This window comes from Epinephelus lanceolatus, chromosome 13, assembly GCF_041903045.1.
Source record: "Epinephelus lanceolatus isolate andai-2023 chromosome 13, ASM4190304v1, whole genome shotgun sequence".
Lineage (NCBI taxonomy): Eukaryota > Metazoa > Chordata > Actinopteri > Perciformes > Serranidae > Epinephelus > Epinephelus lanceolatus.
In genome coordinates, this window is record NC_135746.1 from 45,042,293 (window position 1) to 45,062,209 (window position 19,917).

Genomic DNA, 19,917 nt, shown 5'->3' on the forward strand with positions numbered 1-19,917 from the left:
AGCAAGCTAAAATTACTGTTTTTGTCAGTGGAGTCTGGTGGCTTTGACGAGAGCAGAGATGGGGAACTGAAGCAAATATCAATGGCTTCCCCATCAGAATGAGCTGTCTGATGGAAAGATTAAGCAGTAAAAATGCAACATAGCATACACTTAAAATGATGTTGATATTTTTTGGTAGGACTTCTTTAAGGAGGCTAAAATACATTTTGTTGCTGACCCCGATCCAAAGCAGTACATTGCTTAGCTTCTGGGTCAGACTTCAGCCTGCTTCTTAAAAGTGGGGGCGTGCCGACTGACAAGGAACCAGCACAGCAGCTAAAATCATGCACCTGTTCTCTTGACCCACATGACATTTCATATTATACAGTCCTTCCTTCTTACAAAGTGGACTTCCCCTCCTTCAATCAGTGAGAGGCAGGACTTGTCCAAATACTTCTGAACTGCCACTGTGTGTCAACAAAAAAGTTCCTCCTGGGCTTTACAGACAGGGCAACAGCAAGTCCTGTGCATACACGCACAAGTTAAAGTTCAACATACTAAATCCTGCAGTCACTGGGCCACATAGGGAACCCAACCCTGCCCAGTGACTGCAGATATGAAAAACAGTAGGTGACCTATCAATGATTGATCTGATAGTTGTTACATTTTCCTCATAGTTCTTAACCAAGTGTGAAATACATATCAAGAAGGCTGTGGATGGATGAAAATACCACGTCTTTGAACACCTTTAACACCTTTAATCACTGAGTAGTTTGTGCTTTCTTCTCTTTGTTCTCATGAATGTTTTGTCTTTGTTTAGTGTGTTATCTAAATGGTACCAACTCCCAGTGCCGATGTGAGGAACAGTATGTGTGGTCACATGGAGACTGTAATACGTATGGAGCCTGTGATGAGGTCATTGACGAAACGTGTGGGTGTATCAACAATATTCCAACCAATGGGCGATTCTGCAAGCCAAAGACAGGTGACAGAGACTTTGGATGGTTACTTCATGCTTAATGTAGGCTAATTATTAAATGTTCACTTTTACATTTCAGCAGCATCTTCAACCTGATCTCACAGAAATATGTGAATTGACCACTACCTCTTTACACTGCATTATGTGGTGTTGGCAGTTAGTTAAAATTATCTGCTGGAATGTTGGATGTAATTCATTTTCATGTCCAGCGAGTGGATGTTCGCCAGAAGGTCTTCATCAGGGCTGGAGAAACAGGTCCAGCCCTAATGAAGACCAACAGTGGTGGAAACATGTTGGCTTTTTAATGAGTTGGCCATTATATTAAAGGCTTTTTAATCTAAACTTTCCTTCCTCATTCTCATTTTTGTTTGGAGTGCCTGGATTCTTTTCCTGTTTGCAGTCTTCACCATTGCTCGAAAGCAGAGCCGATGTTGACCCGAGTTTTGGCTCTTGCAGCATGGAGCTCTCTCTTAGTGTTAGCTTTTTCTGCTATATTCTTTCTTTTGCCAACTGATTTCCCTGTTGGAGCGGCTGGAGGTGGAAGCAGTGGTCCGCATTTGTCTGCCATTGTTACCGAGAAAAGTTTATATCCACAGGCGTCCCTGTTACTAGTTTATATCCACAAGCGTCCCTGTTACTAGTTGATATCCACAAGTGTCCCTGTTACTGGTTTATATCCACAAGCATCCCTGTTACTAGTTTATATCCACAAGCGTCCCTGTTACTAGCCTGTTTGTTGTCTCTGGTAAGTGGTAAGGTAAGTGCTGCTTTAACATAACAGAAGTAAAGTGCGTAAAAGTAAAATAGGTCAGCACTGATATTTGGTTTCACATGGGACACAAACAGCGGCCTCCTATTGTCATAACCCGGCTTAAAGGCAATGACAAAAACGGAGAGACACAGCGCAAACTCAAATACAAAAGTATATTTATTTAAACAAAGCAACATAAATGAACATAATGCAGGTATGGGGTGTGTTAGTCAGTGTGATCAGTAGTGTACATGTGGACGTGTGGAGCATGCGAGGTGTGGTGCTGTGGAGATAACCTAAATGAAAATAGAGTCAAACAAAAGTACGGGCGCTGGCAGAGGGAGGGAGGGAGGGGGAGGGGGAGGGAGAGAGAGAGAGAGAGAGAGAGAGAGAGAGAGAGAGAGATTTTTATAGTTCCTTTATTTTACGATTTAGGAACCCGCATTTTGATCAAAAAATGATCAAAAAGCACAGAGGAAATACAGTACATCTGTTAAAACCAATATTAAAATTCAAACTAAAACCAAAAAAGTCAATAAATACAAATAAATAAAACACATAGATTAGGTCGTGTAGACGGGGTTAGAGAGATGTATCACATGAGATGATTAGAGAAAACCAAAGTGTTGTCAGTGACTGAACACAGTGTGTTCGAATGAGTTCAGGTCTTAGTGAACTTGTCCATGTCATGCATCTGACTGTAATATTTAAAATCTATTTGGACCCTGGCCTTCACCATCCTGCTGAACAACAGCACTACATCTATATCCACCATGTCTTTCCTCTTCCTACTCACATATACTGCCATCTTAGCCTGCCCCAGAATGAAGTTTAAAAGTTTGCACTTCCTTTCTGCTGCCTTTCTGTACTTAAAACCCAAGATAAAAACCTGTACAGAGAACTTTTCTCCAGCACTGCTGAAAAGACTCTTCAGGAGGGTGAACAGAGGAGTGAGACGTGTGCACTCACTGTAGCAGTGGAAGACTGTCTCCCTCTCACCACAGAACACAGACCGGTCAGTGTGCCCTGGGGCAATGATGGACAGAAAGGAGTTCACTGCTACTATGCCATGCAGTACCCTCCACTGCAGGTCTGCCACTTTCTTAGTCAGAGGGCCTTTATAAAGACTCCTCCAGGAGGGCTTCACCTCATCGCCCAGCTGCAGGTGACCCCTCCATGGAGTGTCCACATGGTTCAAAGTCCTTTCATTGAGACACTTGACCATGACCATGTACAGGGCCTTGCCAGTGGCCTCCTGCAGGCTTAAAGTGCAGTGCTGTGCATTTAAAAACCAACCAGAGCAGTCTTTAAAAACTGGACAGACAGTGACAGAAGGAAATGGATCGTCAGTGCAGGGGGCAATAAAACCTTGGGAGTGCCGGCTCAGTAGGAGGTGTTGGTGTCCAGTCAGGCAGCCTCTCCAATGCTTCAGCAGTCTGCCCATGCTCCTCATGGACTGGATCCCCACACCAGCTGTCAGGGCAGCTGCATCTTGTAGTCCAGCTCCAGTCAGGTGAACCACAGAGCCCAGAGTCGTGATCCTGGCCTGACAGAAGATGTCCCTCATTGATATTCCTGCTCACACAGGGACTTGAGCTGTTCTCCATAAACCACAGGTTCCTGGAGCAGCCAGTGAAGGGAGACTGTGTTCTTCTCCCTCGCCATCGACTTCCACACAGTGAAGGCTCCCCGGTAGAAGGGTGGCAAGGTACGGAGGTCTGCTGTGCTGAGGTCCATGAGGAACAGATGATGTTTTAGACCCAGGCCAGCAAACTGCTGGAGGATCACATGGGCCAGCGGTCTCCAGACCAGATCCTTGGGGCCGTACAGCAGTCGCTGGATAAACTGCAGCCGTAAAGCCGCTCCCCTACTGGCCAAGTGGACGAATCCTTGACCGCCCTCCTCTTTAGGGAGATAGAGGACAGCTTGAGGGATCCAATGAAGTTTGTGCCAGAAAAAGTTGATTAACATAGTCTGTATTTTCGAAAGTAGGTTAGGAGGAGGGTCTACACAGGCCAATCTGTGCCACAGAGAGGATGACACCAAGTTGTTAATGATGAGTGCCCTCCCTCTGTATGACATGCTCGGTAGCAGCCATCTCCACCTCCTGAGCCTGCCTTCCATCTTTTCTAGCACGTTGTCCCAGTTCTTGTTTAAAACACTCTCCTCACCTAAGAACACCCCAAGGTATTTTATGCTCCCTGTCTTCCATGTCAGTCCTTCTGGTAAAACCAGGTTGGTTGTGGGCTTGTTGCTGATCATTACTGCTTTGCTCTTGCTCCAGTTCACCTTTGCTGATGACATCTTGTCAGTCCAATGTTCCTTTTTATTGTGTCAATGTCTTTTTGTGTGTTTACCATTAAAATGACATCATCAGCATAGGCAGACAGTTTAAAAACAGCAGGACATCCATTAAAAACAACACCATTGATATCTTTTCTTAGTTTGTGGAGCAGAGGCTCTATGGCTAGGGAGTATAGCATCCCTGATAGGGAGCATCCCTGCTGAACCCCCTCTCCACATTAAAAGAGCAGCCAGGCCACCATTAATCTTCAGTATGCCCGCAATGTCACAGTACAGAACCTGGATCTTAGCTATGAAACCTGGGTTGAACCCAAAAGCAGCCAGCGCCTGCCAGAGGTACTGGTGTTCAACCCGGTCAAAAGCTTTTTCCTGGTCTATGGAAATCAGACCAGTATCTGTGCCTAATGATCTAGAGACGTCCAAAATATGCCTAATTAAAGTGATGTTATCACTTATGGACCTGCCGGGCACACAGTAGGTTTGGTCCACACGGATGACCTCACTCACAACCTCCCTCAGCCTCAGGGCCAGGGCCTTGGATAGGATTTTGTAATCTCCACACAGCAGAGAAACCGGTCTCCAGTTCTTTAGGAGCTGCAGGTCTCCTTTCTTGGGGAGCATGGTGATTACAGCTCTCCTGCAGCTCAGTGGTAGTTGTCCCCAGTTCAGACTGTCCTGGAAAACCTCTAGCATGTCTTTACCAAGGACCGACCAGAAGGACTTGTAGAACTCCACAGGGAGCCCATCAATGCCTGGAGCCTTCTCATTGGCCAGGCTCATGAGGGCTGTGTGTAGTTCATTGACGGTCAGCTCGGAGTCCAGGGCTGTGTTGGAGGCAGCGTCCACCTGGGGCAGGTTGTTAAAAAACAGTCCACCCAGCTGCCACCCATCAGCCGCCGCATTAGCCACCGCGCCCTGGAACCCTGGCCACCGGCCCGCTGGATGCCGAAGCGCCCGGCTCACCGGGGGCCGAAGCGCCCGGTTCGCCGGGGGCCAAAGCCCCGGCGCGCCTGGATTAGGCACCGGGTTAAAGTTAAAGTTAAAAAGAGATTAAAGGTAATTTCATGTTCATGAAGGGAGTAAAAATATGGAGATGTATTTCATGTTTAATATTTATGGCATATATTGTAAAACAAGTCTACAATTCTGTAGAAGAGGTCAATTTGTTTTTCTCTGATGTTACTGGTAAAACGGGTTTGATGGGTACATTGCACTAATTTTTATTTTGCATTCATTTTATTTTATATTTTTTAAAAAATCAGGGATTACTTCTTTAACCATATATGTGTTGTGTTTGATTATTTCATTGAGAAGCCTTTTGCAATACGTGGTGTTTGGTGTTTATATTTTGATTTAAAGGGGAAGTTCATTCTTGGGGGTCAACGCCACTGAGGAAATCTGCGCCTAATTAAATTTTTAAAAAAAAGCCCTGTGTGATTTATCGTCACCGTCCAAAGTCTTAAGCCATTCCATAAACACAATTCAGCCTTGTCTAATCAGCGTTAACTCTAGCTAGGTTGTAATAAGCCTCAATTTAGTGTGTGCATGAGTATAAAAGCAGACCAGAACAGTCAATTGTTGAAAAGAGGATAATATGTTGCAAGAGGAAGGGAAAACGAGAGTCATGTTCCTCTCTCTGTCAGAACAAACCATGCTGATGGAGCTCTATGAAGAATATAAAGCGGTAATCGCTAAAAGGGGCAATACTTAACAAGGTGAAGGGACTGGCTTTGCAAAAAATGCAGACAGACCAAATGCATATGATATAAAACCCTCTTCATGTTTTTTTATTTGTATTTGATGATAAATGGACAGTCAGACAGGCTACAGTAAGACTGTGGCTATATTATCAGTAGGCCAGCTACAATCAGACTTGTGTTTAATGTTATGGTGTAGGCTAACTTAGGAGAACTGATATCACTACAATAAATTAACTGTAATTAGCCAAGTATGTTAAGGTGTGTGAAGCCTGCCTGACCTAACCTTTGGCTTATATTCATTCTTCTATTACATCTCAACAGGAGTCATCTCAAAAGCAAGAAAGGATTGTAGCAACAAGTGAAAATTAAATACAAAAACATTTTCCAGAGTGATAAGCATAGCCTATAACTAACTATTAATTACTCAGTCCAGCACAAGGCATGATGGAAAATGTGGTTGTTGCCACATTATACAGTCTAAACTAAAGGGTGATCATGAATACATTGGGGATTAACTAAAATAGGTTGGCCTGTGTCAAATAACCATTTGGCTTTTTTATGCAGTAAAAGTGGTAAGACATGATTTTTAAAACTTCATGCCTGGTTACATTGTGAGTATATCATCTGAAACATGGGATAAAAGTGTTTCCAATGTGAAAATGTACCATATAGAGCTGTCTTTTGGGATTCTTTGACATGTAGCTCCACAAAGGTTAACAGCTAGCCTGCCATAGAGCAGACTAGTTCAGCAGTATAAGTTACCATGGGTATTGAGCAGGGATTCATATGAGCCACAGTAATGGAACAGTTCTCTCACTTAAACTACTAAGACTTATTGAAATAAGCCAGGCTTTTCCTTGAGCCGCCTCAATGGAAAACCCCTCTGTGTTTTTTCTAAGTTAACACACGTTAAGCTACACTAAAGGAAAGCTAAGGAAATGTACTCTGGGATTCAGAGTTAATTTCTGAGTAATTTAATTCTTAAAGAACTCAGTGCCCTACCCACACTACTTTTATAGAAGGCAGAAGTGGTGCAATAAGGCAAACAAAACAAAGCATGACTGAAAAACATATGATCAAGAATCTGATTTACCTATTATCCATTTGATTTCTATTACACTTCTCTTCTCACCATAATCAAACTGTTGTAAGGTGTCCAATTGTTCTTCCCTAATATCTCTCTGCAGCTCCCCCAGTTGTTTACGAATACATCCTTTCTGTTGAGTTGAACATCTCAGATGTCACACTAATAAACCAACTCAGGATCATTCTGAAAAACATCAATCACCCCATCAACATCAACAACCAAATACAAATCAACAACGTCAACATTTCTACAGGTAGGAATAACGACTGTACACAACTCATTTCAACCGTTATTTATAGTGATTTTCTCTTGGACTGTTTTCATCTGTTATTTTATTCTGCTAAATCTGCTTTTTTAACAAAACACTGATGAATATCTGTCTCCAGTTTGCTCTCTGAGCAGTGGTGGTTACCAGTGCAGATGTGAGGACCAGTATCTTTGGTCATGTGACCAGTGCTTTACGTACGGGTCCTGCAACAACATCACTGATGACACATGTGGATGTATCAGTGCCATTCCCCGTGATGGAATATACTGCCAGCCTGCTGATTGGAACAGTAAGCTGTTTTTAACCAGGCTGTACTGGTTTGTTGAAGCATTGAAACTGTATATATGAAGGGAAAAACTACAACCTTTTTCAGCTTTTCAGTCATGATTCCTCCTTTATTGCAAATAACTAATTGCTTCTGTTACTGTACATCTAACTCTTGAAAGAAAAGAAGAGGTGATATCATAATATCCATTCAATCTGTTGGTACTCCTCCTCAGTGTTGACATTTCCTAACTGGTAATGCCTTCATTTAGCAATCAAGACAGCATAATTTTACTAACACAAAGCCCTATATTTCGTTTTCTTCTCTCTCTGTCTACAAACAGACTTCACAGCTTGTCCCCTAACAACAGTCTCTCCATCACCAACACCAACAAGTAAGCCCGAGAAGATAATAATGAATCAATAATTATTAATAACATACACATTCAAAGTAATGCAGCTAATATGACCGTTTCCATCTGCTTCATTTTCTCTCGCTGCAGCTCCTCCAGTTGTTTATGAATACATCTTTTCTATTGAGTTGAACATCTCAGATATTACAGTAGTAAATCAACTGAGGAACATTCTGAGAAACATCAATTACCCAATCAGCATCACCAACCGAATACAAATCAATGATGTCAACATTTCTACAGGTAGGATTTTTGTTTGAATCTGAATTCAATGGATTAAATGTTTTTGTAATAATGGTATATGGAGGATTGTAAGGGCCATAAATAAATATGTAAAAACATATATAATCAAATTTTTCCGCGTTTTTCCGCATTTTCTAGCCGACCAGAGGTCGTCGCGCATGCAACGTCATTTGAAACGTCATCAAGTGCGCTAATGGTATTGCAGTATGGAGAAACGCTCTGTATTGACATAAGAATTTGCACTGTTTAAATGCATACAATATGTGTTGAATGTATTAAAATGTTATTTTTACAGAAGATGTAGCTTACATGTTTTACAGTCACACTGTCTGGTTTTAGAGCTGAAATATTCACTCAGGATTTTTTGCAACATTATTGGAATCCATGTTTTGAAACGAATTAAATAAAAATTGTATAGATTTTGAATTAATTTGTTTTAAAATGTAATGCTTTGTTACAGAGTTGTATAGCATGCAGCATTTTACTTTGAAAAGTTAATGTTTTGTATAAATGTAATGCTTGTCATGATGGCTTAAGCTGTTCACTTGTGATCGGATCACCCAAGATGCATGTTAATACCAGGTGTAAACAGGCTCCAAATCTTGTATTTTTCATTACTATCTCCAGTTTGCTCTCTGGGAAGTGGTGGTTACCAGTGCAGATGTGAGGACCAGTATCGCTGGTCATGTGACCAGTGTTTCCTGTACAGATCCTGTGACAACATTACTGATGACACATGTGCATGTATCAGTGTCATTCCTCCTGATGGACAATACTGCAAGCCTGCTGATCAGCACAGTAAGCTGTGCTCTATCAAACACTTTAAAAGAAACAAAGTCTTTGAACAAAGAATTGATTCATGTCATTACAGTTCTTATCTAATTTACATATGACATGACTGTCTCAGTCAGACTGCCTGATGAAAAGTTATATGGTATTATTGATTTGTTTCAGTTTGTACAGCAAGATCTGAAGTATCTTAATCTTTACTTTTGAGATGAAAATATGTTGTCTATAGTCCACAGTATACCCAACAGTAACAACAGTGTGTTTGTGCACTTGTTCTTATTCAACTTTTCTCTTTCTTTTTCCTGACAGGATTCACCTCCTGTCCTGTTACAACACCCCCTCCATCACCAAGTACGACTGAGAAGACACCACTCATCGTAATAATCACGATACAGATCAGAAATTATGGACATTAATTCCCTTTTTTCTGTCTCGGCAGCTCCTCAAGTCGTCTATGAATACCTGATATCTATTGAGTTAAACACCACAGATGTTACAGTAATAGATAGACTGAGAACCTTCAGTTACCCAATCAGCATTAACGATGACGTTCAAGTCTCTGACATCAACATTACTACATGTAAGTACAATGCCTTTTAAGTGGACACATTTTCCACACTTTGATCTATTTTAAAAAGTAACACACATTGAATTTGTAGGGAAGATTTGTTTTTTCTTTTTTTTTTAAAAATCTCATTTGCTTTTCTCTTTCCATCTCTAAATTTGGCATGCATCATTTCTCAAGTTCTATGATAATGTTATGAACTAATTTTACATATTCCATTTCAATGTATTCTCATAGAACTGTTTGTAAGATATCCTATGAAAAGTGCAGGCACAACAGTTTGTATGACTGTTACGAATTTGTGCCCCACAAATTATGTTATGTTCTTAATGTACAGTTACATAATTAATGTAAAGTAAAGGAGGTTAAGTTTAGGCAATAAAAGTTACTGAGATTAGGTTTAGGAAAAGAAACATGGTGAGGACGTACCTTAAAATGACTCACTCATGAAGTTTGTTTTTTGTGATCGATCCACCACCCTAACCTGCCTTGTTACAAGCGACAAGACTTTGGGTACTTTGCTTGTTGTGGGCAACAAACAAAAAAATTATGAGAACAGCCTGCCTATTTCACTCATTCATTGCTGAGTAATCTATTTAAGTGTGACAGAATGAGTCCTAAGTTCAAATGCTCCAGCTGTTAGTCATGAAACTCAATGGAAAACATCAAGAAAACCTTTAGAAAGCAGCTCAGAAAAATCCTGTTTTCCTCAGAGTTTGCCATACCCACTCAAACTGATGCTGTATCTTTATCTGACTTTACCACCTGACCATGCCGTCAGGTCATACCTGTATGTAAAGTCAGGTGACACCAGTGCTTAATTTGAGCCGGAACGTACTGGAACGCATACCAGGATCTTTTCAGAAAAGGCCCTAGTGCGTTCGGGAACTAATTCGCATGGGTCTAGAACTTTTCACATCTAAAAACTACATACAGTATTGGCTGATGTCACTAGTGTTGCAGGGTGGAGTACCGTAGTACTACAGTGCCTCACGTACCACTACTGTGGGATAAGTTCAATCGCAAGAGGGTGAGTGTCCATGTGCCGTCCAATAAAGCGCTGGCCACCTGGCACTCAATATGCTGCTGTAGTGGTTTGTTTTCCAGACATGTGAGTATCTTTGAGCAGTGAAAGTTATTATTTATTTCTTTTTACTTGTCGGCAGTGATTTGTTTTCCACAGAGCTCTACGTGCAAGCATTTTACTCACATTTGCGACTAAAAATAGTTTTGTGCGAGCAAAATAAATCATTCAGCACGCTGTGCAAATACAGTTTCAACCAGCAGCAGAAACAAAAGGTGAATCCTGCGGGTTGAACGGGGGTCACAGACAGGAATATGGCGGAGAAGTCCGACTCCAGGTCCAGTAGCCTAATTTCCTCTTTCGTTGGCGTCATGACTGCTCAGTAGTACCTGGACAACCAAGCCGTGGCGGCACACAGGTATGTGGCGTGTCAGAGGAGAAACGAGCCGTTGACATTTCTGTCTTTGTGGCAGGTAACGGTCCACAAACCTCACCGCACTTTAGGGACTGTTCTTTACTTATGAAGGGACTGTTCTTTATTTGTCAGGGGAGGAGGGTGGCTGGTTGATTTTTATTTTATTTATTCATTTTATTTCAATCCCCCCCCTATGTTAATCACTTATTGATGCTGTTTTTGAAGTATGAATAAGTCAATAGGTAATTTATTCCATTGAAATATCACTGATGTATTATAGAAAAGTTATTTATCTTTTTATAAATGACAAAGGCACATCTGCCTAATTTTTGCTGTGGTATCGTGATGTTACTCAGAACCATGATACTTTCACTGGTATCGTACCGTGGGTCCCAATTTTGGTACTGCGACAACACTAGATGTCACAACCATTCCATCTGGAGTTGCCCAGTGAGGCGGCTCGGGTGCCGCTCAAAAAATTGTTCCCCCACTCTGCTCTCTCAGAGGCCCAAAGTGTTCCCCTACTTCTAATTTTACAAATTAAGCACTGGGTGACACAATGAGCAAATGTTAGGTATATTAGGAGAGTTCATCAGATGCTCTTGTGTATGTGTGCCCAATTTTCATTAAATTTAGCACATTGTAAACTCTGTTACATTATAGAAGCTTAGTGATTTTCAAATAAGAGTCCCTCCAGGATGTGGAGATGTTGTGATCACAACAATTAACACAAATTCGGCCAATCCCTGTGAATACTATACAACCTTAAAACTCATCACTGCAGCTTTACTGCAAATTTGTGTGTTTAAAACAGGTAAAATCTCATCAATCTCAATTATAGAGCTGTGTGCAGTGTATTGATTCGCTCAGCCCCTCTCTCTATGTTTCAGCATTGGCAGTATAAAAACAAAATCGGGGAGTGCAGCAAAATGCTGCAAGTAATAAAACGTGTAGCTCAGCGTGTGACGTAAACAGTGGGAGGGAAGGGAAGCCGCGGCTGGTCCTTATGCAATTCTCTCGTAAGTTGGCCCATCCTTTACCGTTCCCATCATCTGACGGTTAATGGCCTCTTCGTTTGCCAGGGCAAGGAGGGCGTGCAATTCCTTGTCTCCTCAGTTCCTCATCTTTACAGTGTCTGTCAGGTTTACGTTTCCCTCTTGCTACTCTGTTCGCTAATTCCTGCTATCAGCTGTTTCCTGTTTATCCACCACCAGTAGGTTGCACGTGCGCCGTCATCAACAGCTCCTCCCACCAGTCTTCAACAGCCTCTCCCGTTGCGGAAGGCCGCATTGGTCTTTTTAAATTAAAAGGGATCCGCCAATATGACTACCCTACGAGGCGGAAAATTGGGCACCTTCGATCAACTCGCCAATCCGGCTCTGTGTGCCTAAACGCACGCAGCTTGCCGACAAAACGGCCCAACATTCGCGGAAAATCTGGCAGTGTTAAAGGGGCGCCCAGACCCCAAGACCAGGGAGCCGCAGAGGCCGCAGGACACCACGCAGGCCCAAGGACCCAGGGCGGCGATGGCCGGCACCCCGAGAGAGCCAGACACACATCCCAGACAGGCGGGGCAGGAGGGCCCGCCCACCCACCGCCCACCGCCCCATCATGAAGCCCCCCAATCCATCCGTGGTCTGCACCTCGAAGAGTGAGTGTATGCGGTGCATTAAAACTGTGGAATGTGTGGTGAGTGAACTAAATGTGGTTTAGGAGGCTGGGCCAGTGTAGGCCCGGCCCGAGGGCCAGAGGGATGGATGGGAGGGGCTAGGAGGTGGCGCCAACCAGACCCCGGCGCCGCGAGGCCCCCAGCGCCCATGGACAGTGGGCCAGGCGGGCCCCAAGGAAACCCAACGGGCCCCCACCTAACCCCGCCCCCCAAGCAACTGCAGCGTCAGGCCCCCGCAGTGGTCCCGACCTGGGCCACACCGCCCGCAGCAAATCGACCCCCAGCAGAAGGACGAGGCGCGCCACCAGGGTGCACGGATGACGGGCCCCACCCAGCCCCCCCGAACCCCGACGCGCAGGAGCACAGGCCAACCCGCAACCCTGCCAGTACCCCCCCAGACCGCAACAGACCCAAAACCGGACCCCCAGCCCATCCGACCCGCCCCCTACCACCGGCCGCACACCAACGGGCAGGCCCACACTGTGCAGCACCAGAACACCCCCTGCGGGCAGCACCCAGCCCCCACACCAGGCCCCCCAACCCAGGGGAGGACCCCGGGCCTGCCCGAGGCCTGGAGAGAGGAGCAGGGAGGGACGGGGAGAGGGGGGAGGGAGGAGTGAGGGGGAAGGGCAGGAGCGGAGCGAAGGGGGAGGGGAGGAGGAGCCCACCCACCCCGCACCACCAGGGGCGGAAACAGCCCAGGGGGGGACCGGCCACGCCGCCCCAGGCCCAGGGAGCACGAGGAGACCCCGCCCCCCCCAGGCACACAGGGTGAGCAGTCCAGACGCACCTGCCCCCAGGGGAAACTGCCCGGCCCCGCAATCCCCCACAGAGCCAGGGAGCAGGCCCGGATTCAAGGAGAAGAAGGTGCACCTAACACATGCTTAAGACCTTGAGTTCTGATGAACCGCTGTGGTATATTGTGGTGAGAGAGATAGAGGGATTAGGGGTTACATCATTAACAGAAACACGTTACATATTACACAACAGTCTTTCTTGAGTTGTAATATTTATATGTACAGGTGGCATATGCTCACAGGCTGAGTGGCACTATACAGACACGTTTAGTGAGTGAATAAATGGTGACCATTTTTCTGTAAAGTATGTTAATTGGTTTCTGTGGCCAGCAGATATTTTCTCCAGCGAAATATGTTCTACAAGGTGATTCAGCAAATGGTTGATGTTGAGGGTCTGTTTATCTTTCCAGTTGACTAGGATTGTTTTCTTGGCGATGGCGAGAGCTACAAGAAGAGAGTTGCAGTGGCTGTTTGGGAGGTCAATTGTCATCAGGTCAGCAATTAAGCACAGGTTGGGAGATAATGGGATCCTGCAGTCCAAAATGGAGGAGAGTTTTTGAGTGACTGTTGACCAGAAGTGCTGGACGGGTGAACATAACCAGAGTGCATGAAAGTAGGTGTCTGCAGTGTTCTGAGTACACTGAGTGCATGTGTCAGATTGACTAAAGCCCATTCTATTCATCTTTTGTTGGGTGATGTGTGTTCTGTGGAGTACTTTAAATTAGATAAGTTGTATATTAGTGTGTCTTGTCATCTTAAATGTATTTTTGCATATCGGAGTCCAGAAGTCAGGGTCCGGTGATACACCCAGTTCTTTTTCCCATTTTAAAATTGGTAAATGTATAGAACTGGTCTTTGACAGTAATTTATAAATCTCAGAAAGGTTCTTCTTATTACTCGGAGAAAGCTTTGTAATATGTTTGGCAAATTCTGGTGGCTGCAAAGTGTCCTGAGGCGCTGGAATTCTCCTCTTGATTGTTTTTATCAATTGTAAATATTGTAGAAAATTGCCATTTCTTATTTCAAAAGTTTGAAATAAGGTTGTGTATGTCATAAGTATATTGTCTTGGAAAAGGTGATGGAGATGAGTTACTCCCTTCATCTCCCATGTGCTAAAATGGAGAGATCTTTTGTTAATTTCAAAATCTGGGTTGTGCCAAATTGGAGAGAGCAAGCAAGGTTCTATCGGAGAGTCTGTGATTTCTAGTGTTTTCCACCAGGCTGATAAGGTGGAAGCAATCATTGGGTTCTTAAAACAGTTATGACGTCTGAGTGTAGTGGTGATAAACGGGAGGTCAGAGAGTTTTATATTGTTGCAGTCCACCTGTTCTAGTTCGAGCCAGCAGTTGTAGTCTTCGTTAGGATATAACCATTTCAATGGGTATTGTAGCTGGTTAGCTAAATAGTAATGTTTAAAGTTAGGAGCGTCCAATCCCCCTTCCAATTTGTTTTTCTGAAGGGTGCTTAGGCTAATTTTTGCTGTTTTGTTCTTTGAATAGAATTTTATAATTGCAGAATCTAATGACAGGAACCATTTCGATGTGGGTGTGAATGGAATCATGGAAAAAAAATAGTTAATTTGGGGTAGAATTTTCATTTTAACTGTGGCTATTCGTCCCAGGAGGGAGATGGGAAGATTATTCCAGCGCTTCAGGTCACCACAGATCTTATCTAGCAGCGGGCTAAAGTTCAGGTGGACCAGGTCTGATAGTTTGGGTGAAATATTTATGCCAAGATATCTTATGTTGCCCACAGGGAGAGAAAATTTTTGGTCTGCAGGATTCCAAGAGTTCTCCGTTATTGGCATTATTGTCGATTTGGACCAATTGATGGAGTAGTCCGAAAGTTTAGAAAAATGTGTTATGAGATTAAATACTTCATGTAAAGACGATTTCGGTTCTTGTAGATAAAGTAAAATGTCGTCGGCATATAGATTAATTTTATGCTCTGAATTGGCGGAATGGATACCTATGATCTTGCTGTTCTGACGGACTACCATAGCCAATGGTTCGATGAATATTGCAAACAGTAGAGGTGAGAGTGGGCACCCTTGTCTGGTTCCTCTCTGCAAAATGAAGCTTTTAGATGTGATCCCGTTGGTGGTGACTGTGGCCTTAGGGGAATTGTATAAGGCTGATACCCACTGGATAAATGACTCTCCAAAGCCAAATCCACTCAGGGTGGCAAATAGGAAGGACCAGTTGACCTTGTCGAAGGCTTTTTCTGCATCAAGTGACAAAATAATTGCTTTTGTATTAACGCGTTGTGCTTTACTTATCAGATTAAGAACTCTTCTGACATTATTGCTTGAGTGTCTGCCATTAATGAAGCCCGTTTGATCATTATGAATTATTGATGCGATTATTTTCTCCAGTCTAGAAGCAAGTGCCTTTGAGATAATTTTGATATCACTGTTAATTAGTGATAGAGGACGGTAGCTAGAAGGAAGTGTGGGGTCTTTGTCTGGCTTTAGTAATAATTTGATTGCTGCTGTATTCATGTGAGGTCTTATACCTCCGTTCTTTTTGATCTCTGTCACTGTCCTGATGAAAAGTGGTGCTAATATTGTCCAGAAATGTTTTATAAATTCGGCAGGAAAGCCGTCTGGACCTGGAGCCTTACCTGTTGGCATTTTGTCTAATGCACTCTGCAGGTCATTAATAGTCAGGGGGGCGTCTAACATATTTCTGTGTTCCGTGGATAACTGAGGTAAATTTAGGTTATCGAGAAAAGCCTGAATATCTTCTGGGTTTGGATTGTTTACTGTTGAATATAAGTTATGGTAGAAAGAATAGAAAATCTGATTGATCTCCTGAGGAGATTGTGTGTAATTTCCGGACGGCCCCTGGATTGTTGGTATCAGAGATTTTTCTTTATTGCGTTGGAGCTGATTAGCCAAAAATTTTCCTGATTTGTTACTGTGTTCAAAATTATTATATCTTAGTTGCTGTATGATAAATTCAGTTTTCTTTGATAGAATATTGTCCAGTTGCGATTTTGTACACTGTAATTGGGTCCATACTTGATCACTTGGATTGTTTGCATATTCCTGTGTTAGTTTAATTTTTTCCTCAATGTTTTTTTCTGCTTGCAATTCCTTTTTCTTCTTGTAGGAGGAGTATGATATAATTTTTCCTCTGATTACTGCCTTCCCAGTTTCCCATATTAAAGACGGAGATAAAGTTGGAGAGTCATTGTCTTCAAGAAAGTTTGCCCACTCCCGTCTCACCATTTTGTCAAAGTCTGGGTCTTTAAGTAAAGAGATATTAAAGCGCCATGTTGGGGGCCGTTTATGGATGGTTTCTATTTGCAGAGTGAGTGATATTGGTGCATGGTCGCGGATAATGATCGGGTGTATTTTTGTGGTAATTTTTTGTGAGATGGAGTTATTTAAGAGAAAAAAGTCAATTCTTGAAAATGAGCGATGCACAGGAGAGAAGAAAGTATATTCCCTCTTCGATGGGTATTTGAGTCTCCAGCCATCGCCAAGCCCAAAATCATCCATGTATTCCTGTATTACCTTAGCCGATTGTGATTGCTTTGTGTGTACTGAGTTACTAGATCGGTCTAATGAAGCATTTAGGACTGTGTTAAAGTCTCCTCCAATTATAGTTGTCGAGCTGTCTGATAGGTTAGATAGTAAAGAGAAGATTGTGTGAAAGAAGGCTGGATCATCATTATTAGGGGCATACAGATTAACGATTGTATATAATTTGTTAAAGATTGTTGCCTGAATAATGATGTAGCGGCCTTCTGGGTCTGCTACCGTGCTGTTTAAAGTAAATGGTAGTCTCTTGTGGACCATGATAGAGACACCTCTTTGTCTGTTGTTATGGCAGGATGAAAAAATTTGATTAAAATTTGGATCTTTAAGAGGGGGACATGAAGGAGGGAAAAAAATAGAGAAGGAAAGGGAGAATGCTGGGTGGGGTATGTGAAGTGTACATTCACACCCTGTGAGATTTTTTTTTTTTGTTCCTTTTTTTCCTTTTCAATAAGTCAGTGTTGTGTTCATTATATATATATATATATATATATATATATATATATGTATATATATCCATATAACCACATGTACATACATATACATCTGCATATATACATACATACATACATATATACCAGGGCCGCATGATTAATTGCATTGCAATCGCAGGAATGCTTAATTATCTGTTGCAGGAGAAATGTGTCAGAGTACCATTTTGAATGAAATATACATACATATATTTATTTATTTATTTCAAGAATAGTGCAGCCCCAATATATATATACATGTATACACACATCTTTTGGTCTTTTTTTTAATTATTATTATTTTATTGCTTTTATGATACAATTAAGCTATGGTTCTACTTTGTTTTGTGGTTTTAGGGGCACTTATCTCACTTAGAAGAGCCATGGGGTGGTGGTAGAGTGGCGGAACAGCTGCCCATCTATGTATAATTTGTCGACCACAAGAGAGGTCCTATTTCCCTTCTGCCTGTGCTCTTTTAAAATGGGATATAACACTTTCCGCCTCTCGTTGATTTCCCTGGGGAACTGATCGTTCATACCGAACGAAGTGCCTTTTAGCTCTCGTCCTTTACTCTTAACGAGCATTTTCTGCTGATAATGTTCGAATTTGGCGATGATAGGACGAGGACGCTGGCCTCCTCGGGTCCGAGCCTGTGGACGCGGTGAAAGGTGATGTTGTTGACAGTCTCCGTCGGGATCTTGAGGGCCGTCACCATGAACTTTTTTACCTGGACTTCTGGGTTGTCTGGTGTGCTCTCCGGGACGCCAGAAATGATTAAATTGTCTCTCATACTTCTGGACTGCACGTCGAGGACAGTTTCCTTCAGGAGTTTATTTTCCTTTTTGAGAAGATCTACATCTGACGTGACCGCTGCTAAGGTGGAGCGGAGTTCAGTGTTGTTTTGCTGCAGGTCGCTAATCTGCTGGTAAGTGAACTCCAAGCTTACCTTCAGGTCTTTTATCTCCTGGTGAAGCATACCGAGCACTTCTAGCTTCTTGTTGATGGATTCCAAGACGGTAAATTTGGAGGATAACAGGTCTTGTGTATCGGTGGCTGAGTCGGTCTTCTTCCTCTTATTGGGGTTGTCGGCAGGACCCTCCATGACGCACTCGTAGATTCAACATGGCGCCGCCATGTTGAATCTCAAAATCCCACAGTGGTCTCGCGGTCTCACGCTGCCATCCGGTCTCCTCCATATGTATGTCTGTTTAATGTTTAGAGTGATTCCAGCATATGGTAGTCTGAGTAGACTGTTAGCATTGAAATATTTCCCCATAATTTACATGGAGTATTAGATTTCTAAAAGGTATCAAACTATCTGAATGCATTGTAAAGCAGAGAGTTTCACCCTCCTGGTCACAGGTTGAGGTGGATTAAAATGAGGTGTGTTAATTCAGCACCAGGGACAGCTCCACGGATTTATCATTAAACAGCGACCTGCTCCACCTCAACCTGTGATATCCACGGATTTGGGTCATTCAATTTTAATTATTAATAATTAATAGCGTAATAGGGTACGGGCAGATTAAAACCAGCAGACTTCTGTGTTATACTTTCTCCAACTATAGGCTTTATTGTGTGTAGAACCACTCTCTACAGGTGGCGGCTGGCTTAATTCATCAATAATGCACTGACAAAAATGGTTGAAGTCCAAAAAAGTAATTTATTACAAAAAAGTCAACAAAACAGGTTTCAAAATTCAAATTATACTTTGTTCAAACGAAATCTTCAATATGACACCTTATCGTTGGTTAATTTTCTGTCAAACATCTTTTTAAAGATGTGCACTCCAGAGACAGAAAGCACCGAACGGAGCGGGGTTTTTGAGCGTGCTCGGCTTTCAGTTAAAACTGACAGGACTGCAAATATAACACAAACACTTAAGATGTCATACTTTAAAACAAACTCTTAACTGGCCGGATCAACGAGATCCACCACCAGGGTCTAGGCTTGTGGCGCTGGTCCGACAGTGCAGTGGAGGTTCCAGCGCTGGAACACCGAGCGGCTGACAGCGTAACAGACGCCTGCACACACAAAGCTGGAAAGCGGGAGGACACTCCTAATTCCCCGATCCTTAACTAACCTCCACCTTACACCCCGGGACTTCTCCACCTACGCTGGCTGTCTTCAAATCCCGCCCCCCCCCCCCCCGGCCATGAAGGCAATAAAGGATTTCTTCGTTGGGCACTTTACAGCAGCTCCGCTTCCCAGAGCCAAACTGTCACTCGCTCGGATCTCCTTTCTCAGTTCGTGCCCTGCAATCAAGTCCAGCTCTGTATGATCAGTCCAGAGTCTCCGTCAGATCCACAGGTGAACGCATTGTCTTTGATTACTTGTCACCATGGCAACCGGCCCGCTCAACCCCAGTTCATTAGCCTGCAATATGAATAAATATTGGACGGAAAAATAGTTTCCCTGCACCATGTTGCAGGGAAACTATTTTTCAGGTTGACCCAGGAGCAGTAGTATCGCTATGCTAACTAGCTTGCTATGCTAATCAGACGTGCGTGCGTAGACACATCAAGTGATCACAGGGGTCAAAAGTGTCAGCTCTGGAAGCAACAACGCATCGTGTTACGGACGTGTGACACCAGAGATATTGGATGAAGCGAGATACCCCACCAGAGATATTGGATGAAGGGAGATACCCAACTG

The 19,917-nt window shown here is 43.2% G+C and overlaps 1 protein-coding gene across 11 annotated transcripts in view; it reads left to right on the forward strand.

The window, feature by feature from the left end:
• The window catches only part of LOC117252677 (uncharacterized), a 191,815-nt gene that overhangs the window by 68,231 nt on the left and 103,667 nt on the right, over positions 1 to 19,917 (forward strand). For all 11 annotated transcript variants that reach the window (XM_033619742.2, XM_033619743.2, XM_033619747.2 and 8 more), the window contains exons 8-15: positions 800 to 964; positions 6,901 to 7,053; positions 7,187 to 7,357; positions 7,677 to 7,727; positions 7,836 to 7,988; positions 8,616 to 8,786; positions 9,087 to 9,128; positions 9,217 to 9,357. In XM_033619742.2, the coding sequence (XP_033475633.1) occupies positions 800 to 964; positions 6,901 to 7,053; positions 7,187 to 7,357; positions 7,677 to 7,727; positions 7,836 to 7,988; positions 8,616 to 8,786; positions 9,087 to 9,128; positions 9,217 to 9,357 (1,047 nt within the window). The remainder of the gene's footprint in view (positions 1 to 799; positions 965 to 6,900; positions 7,054 to 7,186; positions 7,358 to 7,676; positions 7,728 to 7,835; positions 7,989 to 8,615; positions 8,787 to 9,086; positions 9,129 to 9,216; positions 9,358 to 19,917) is intronic.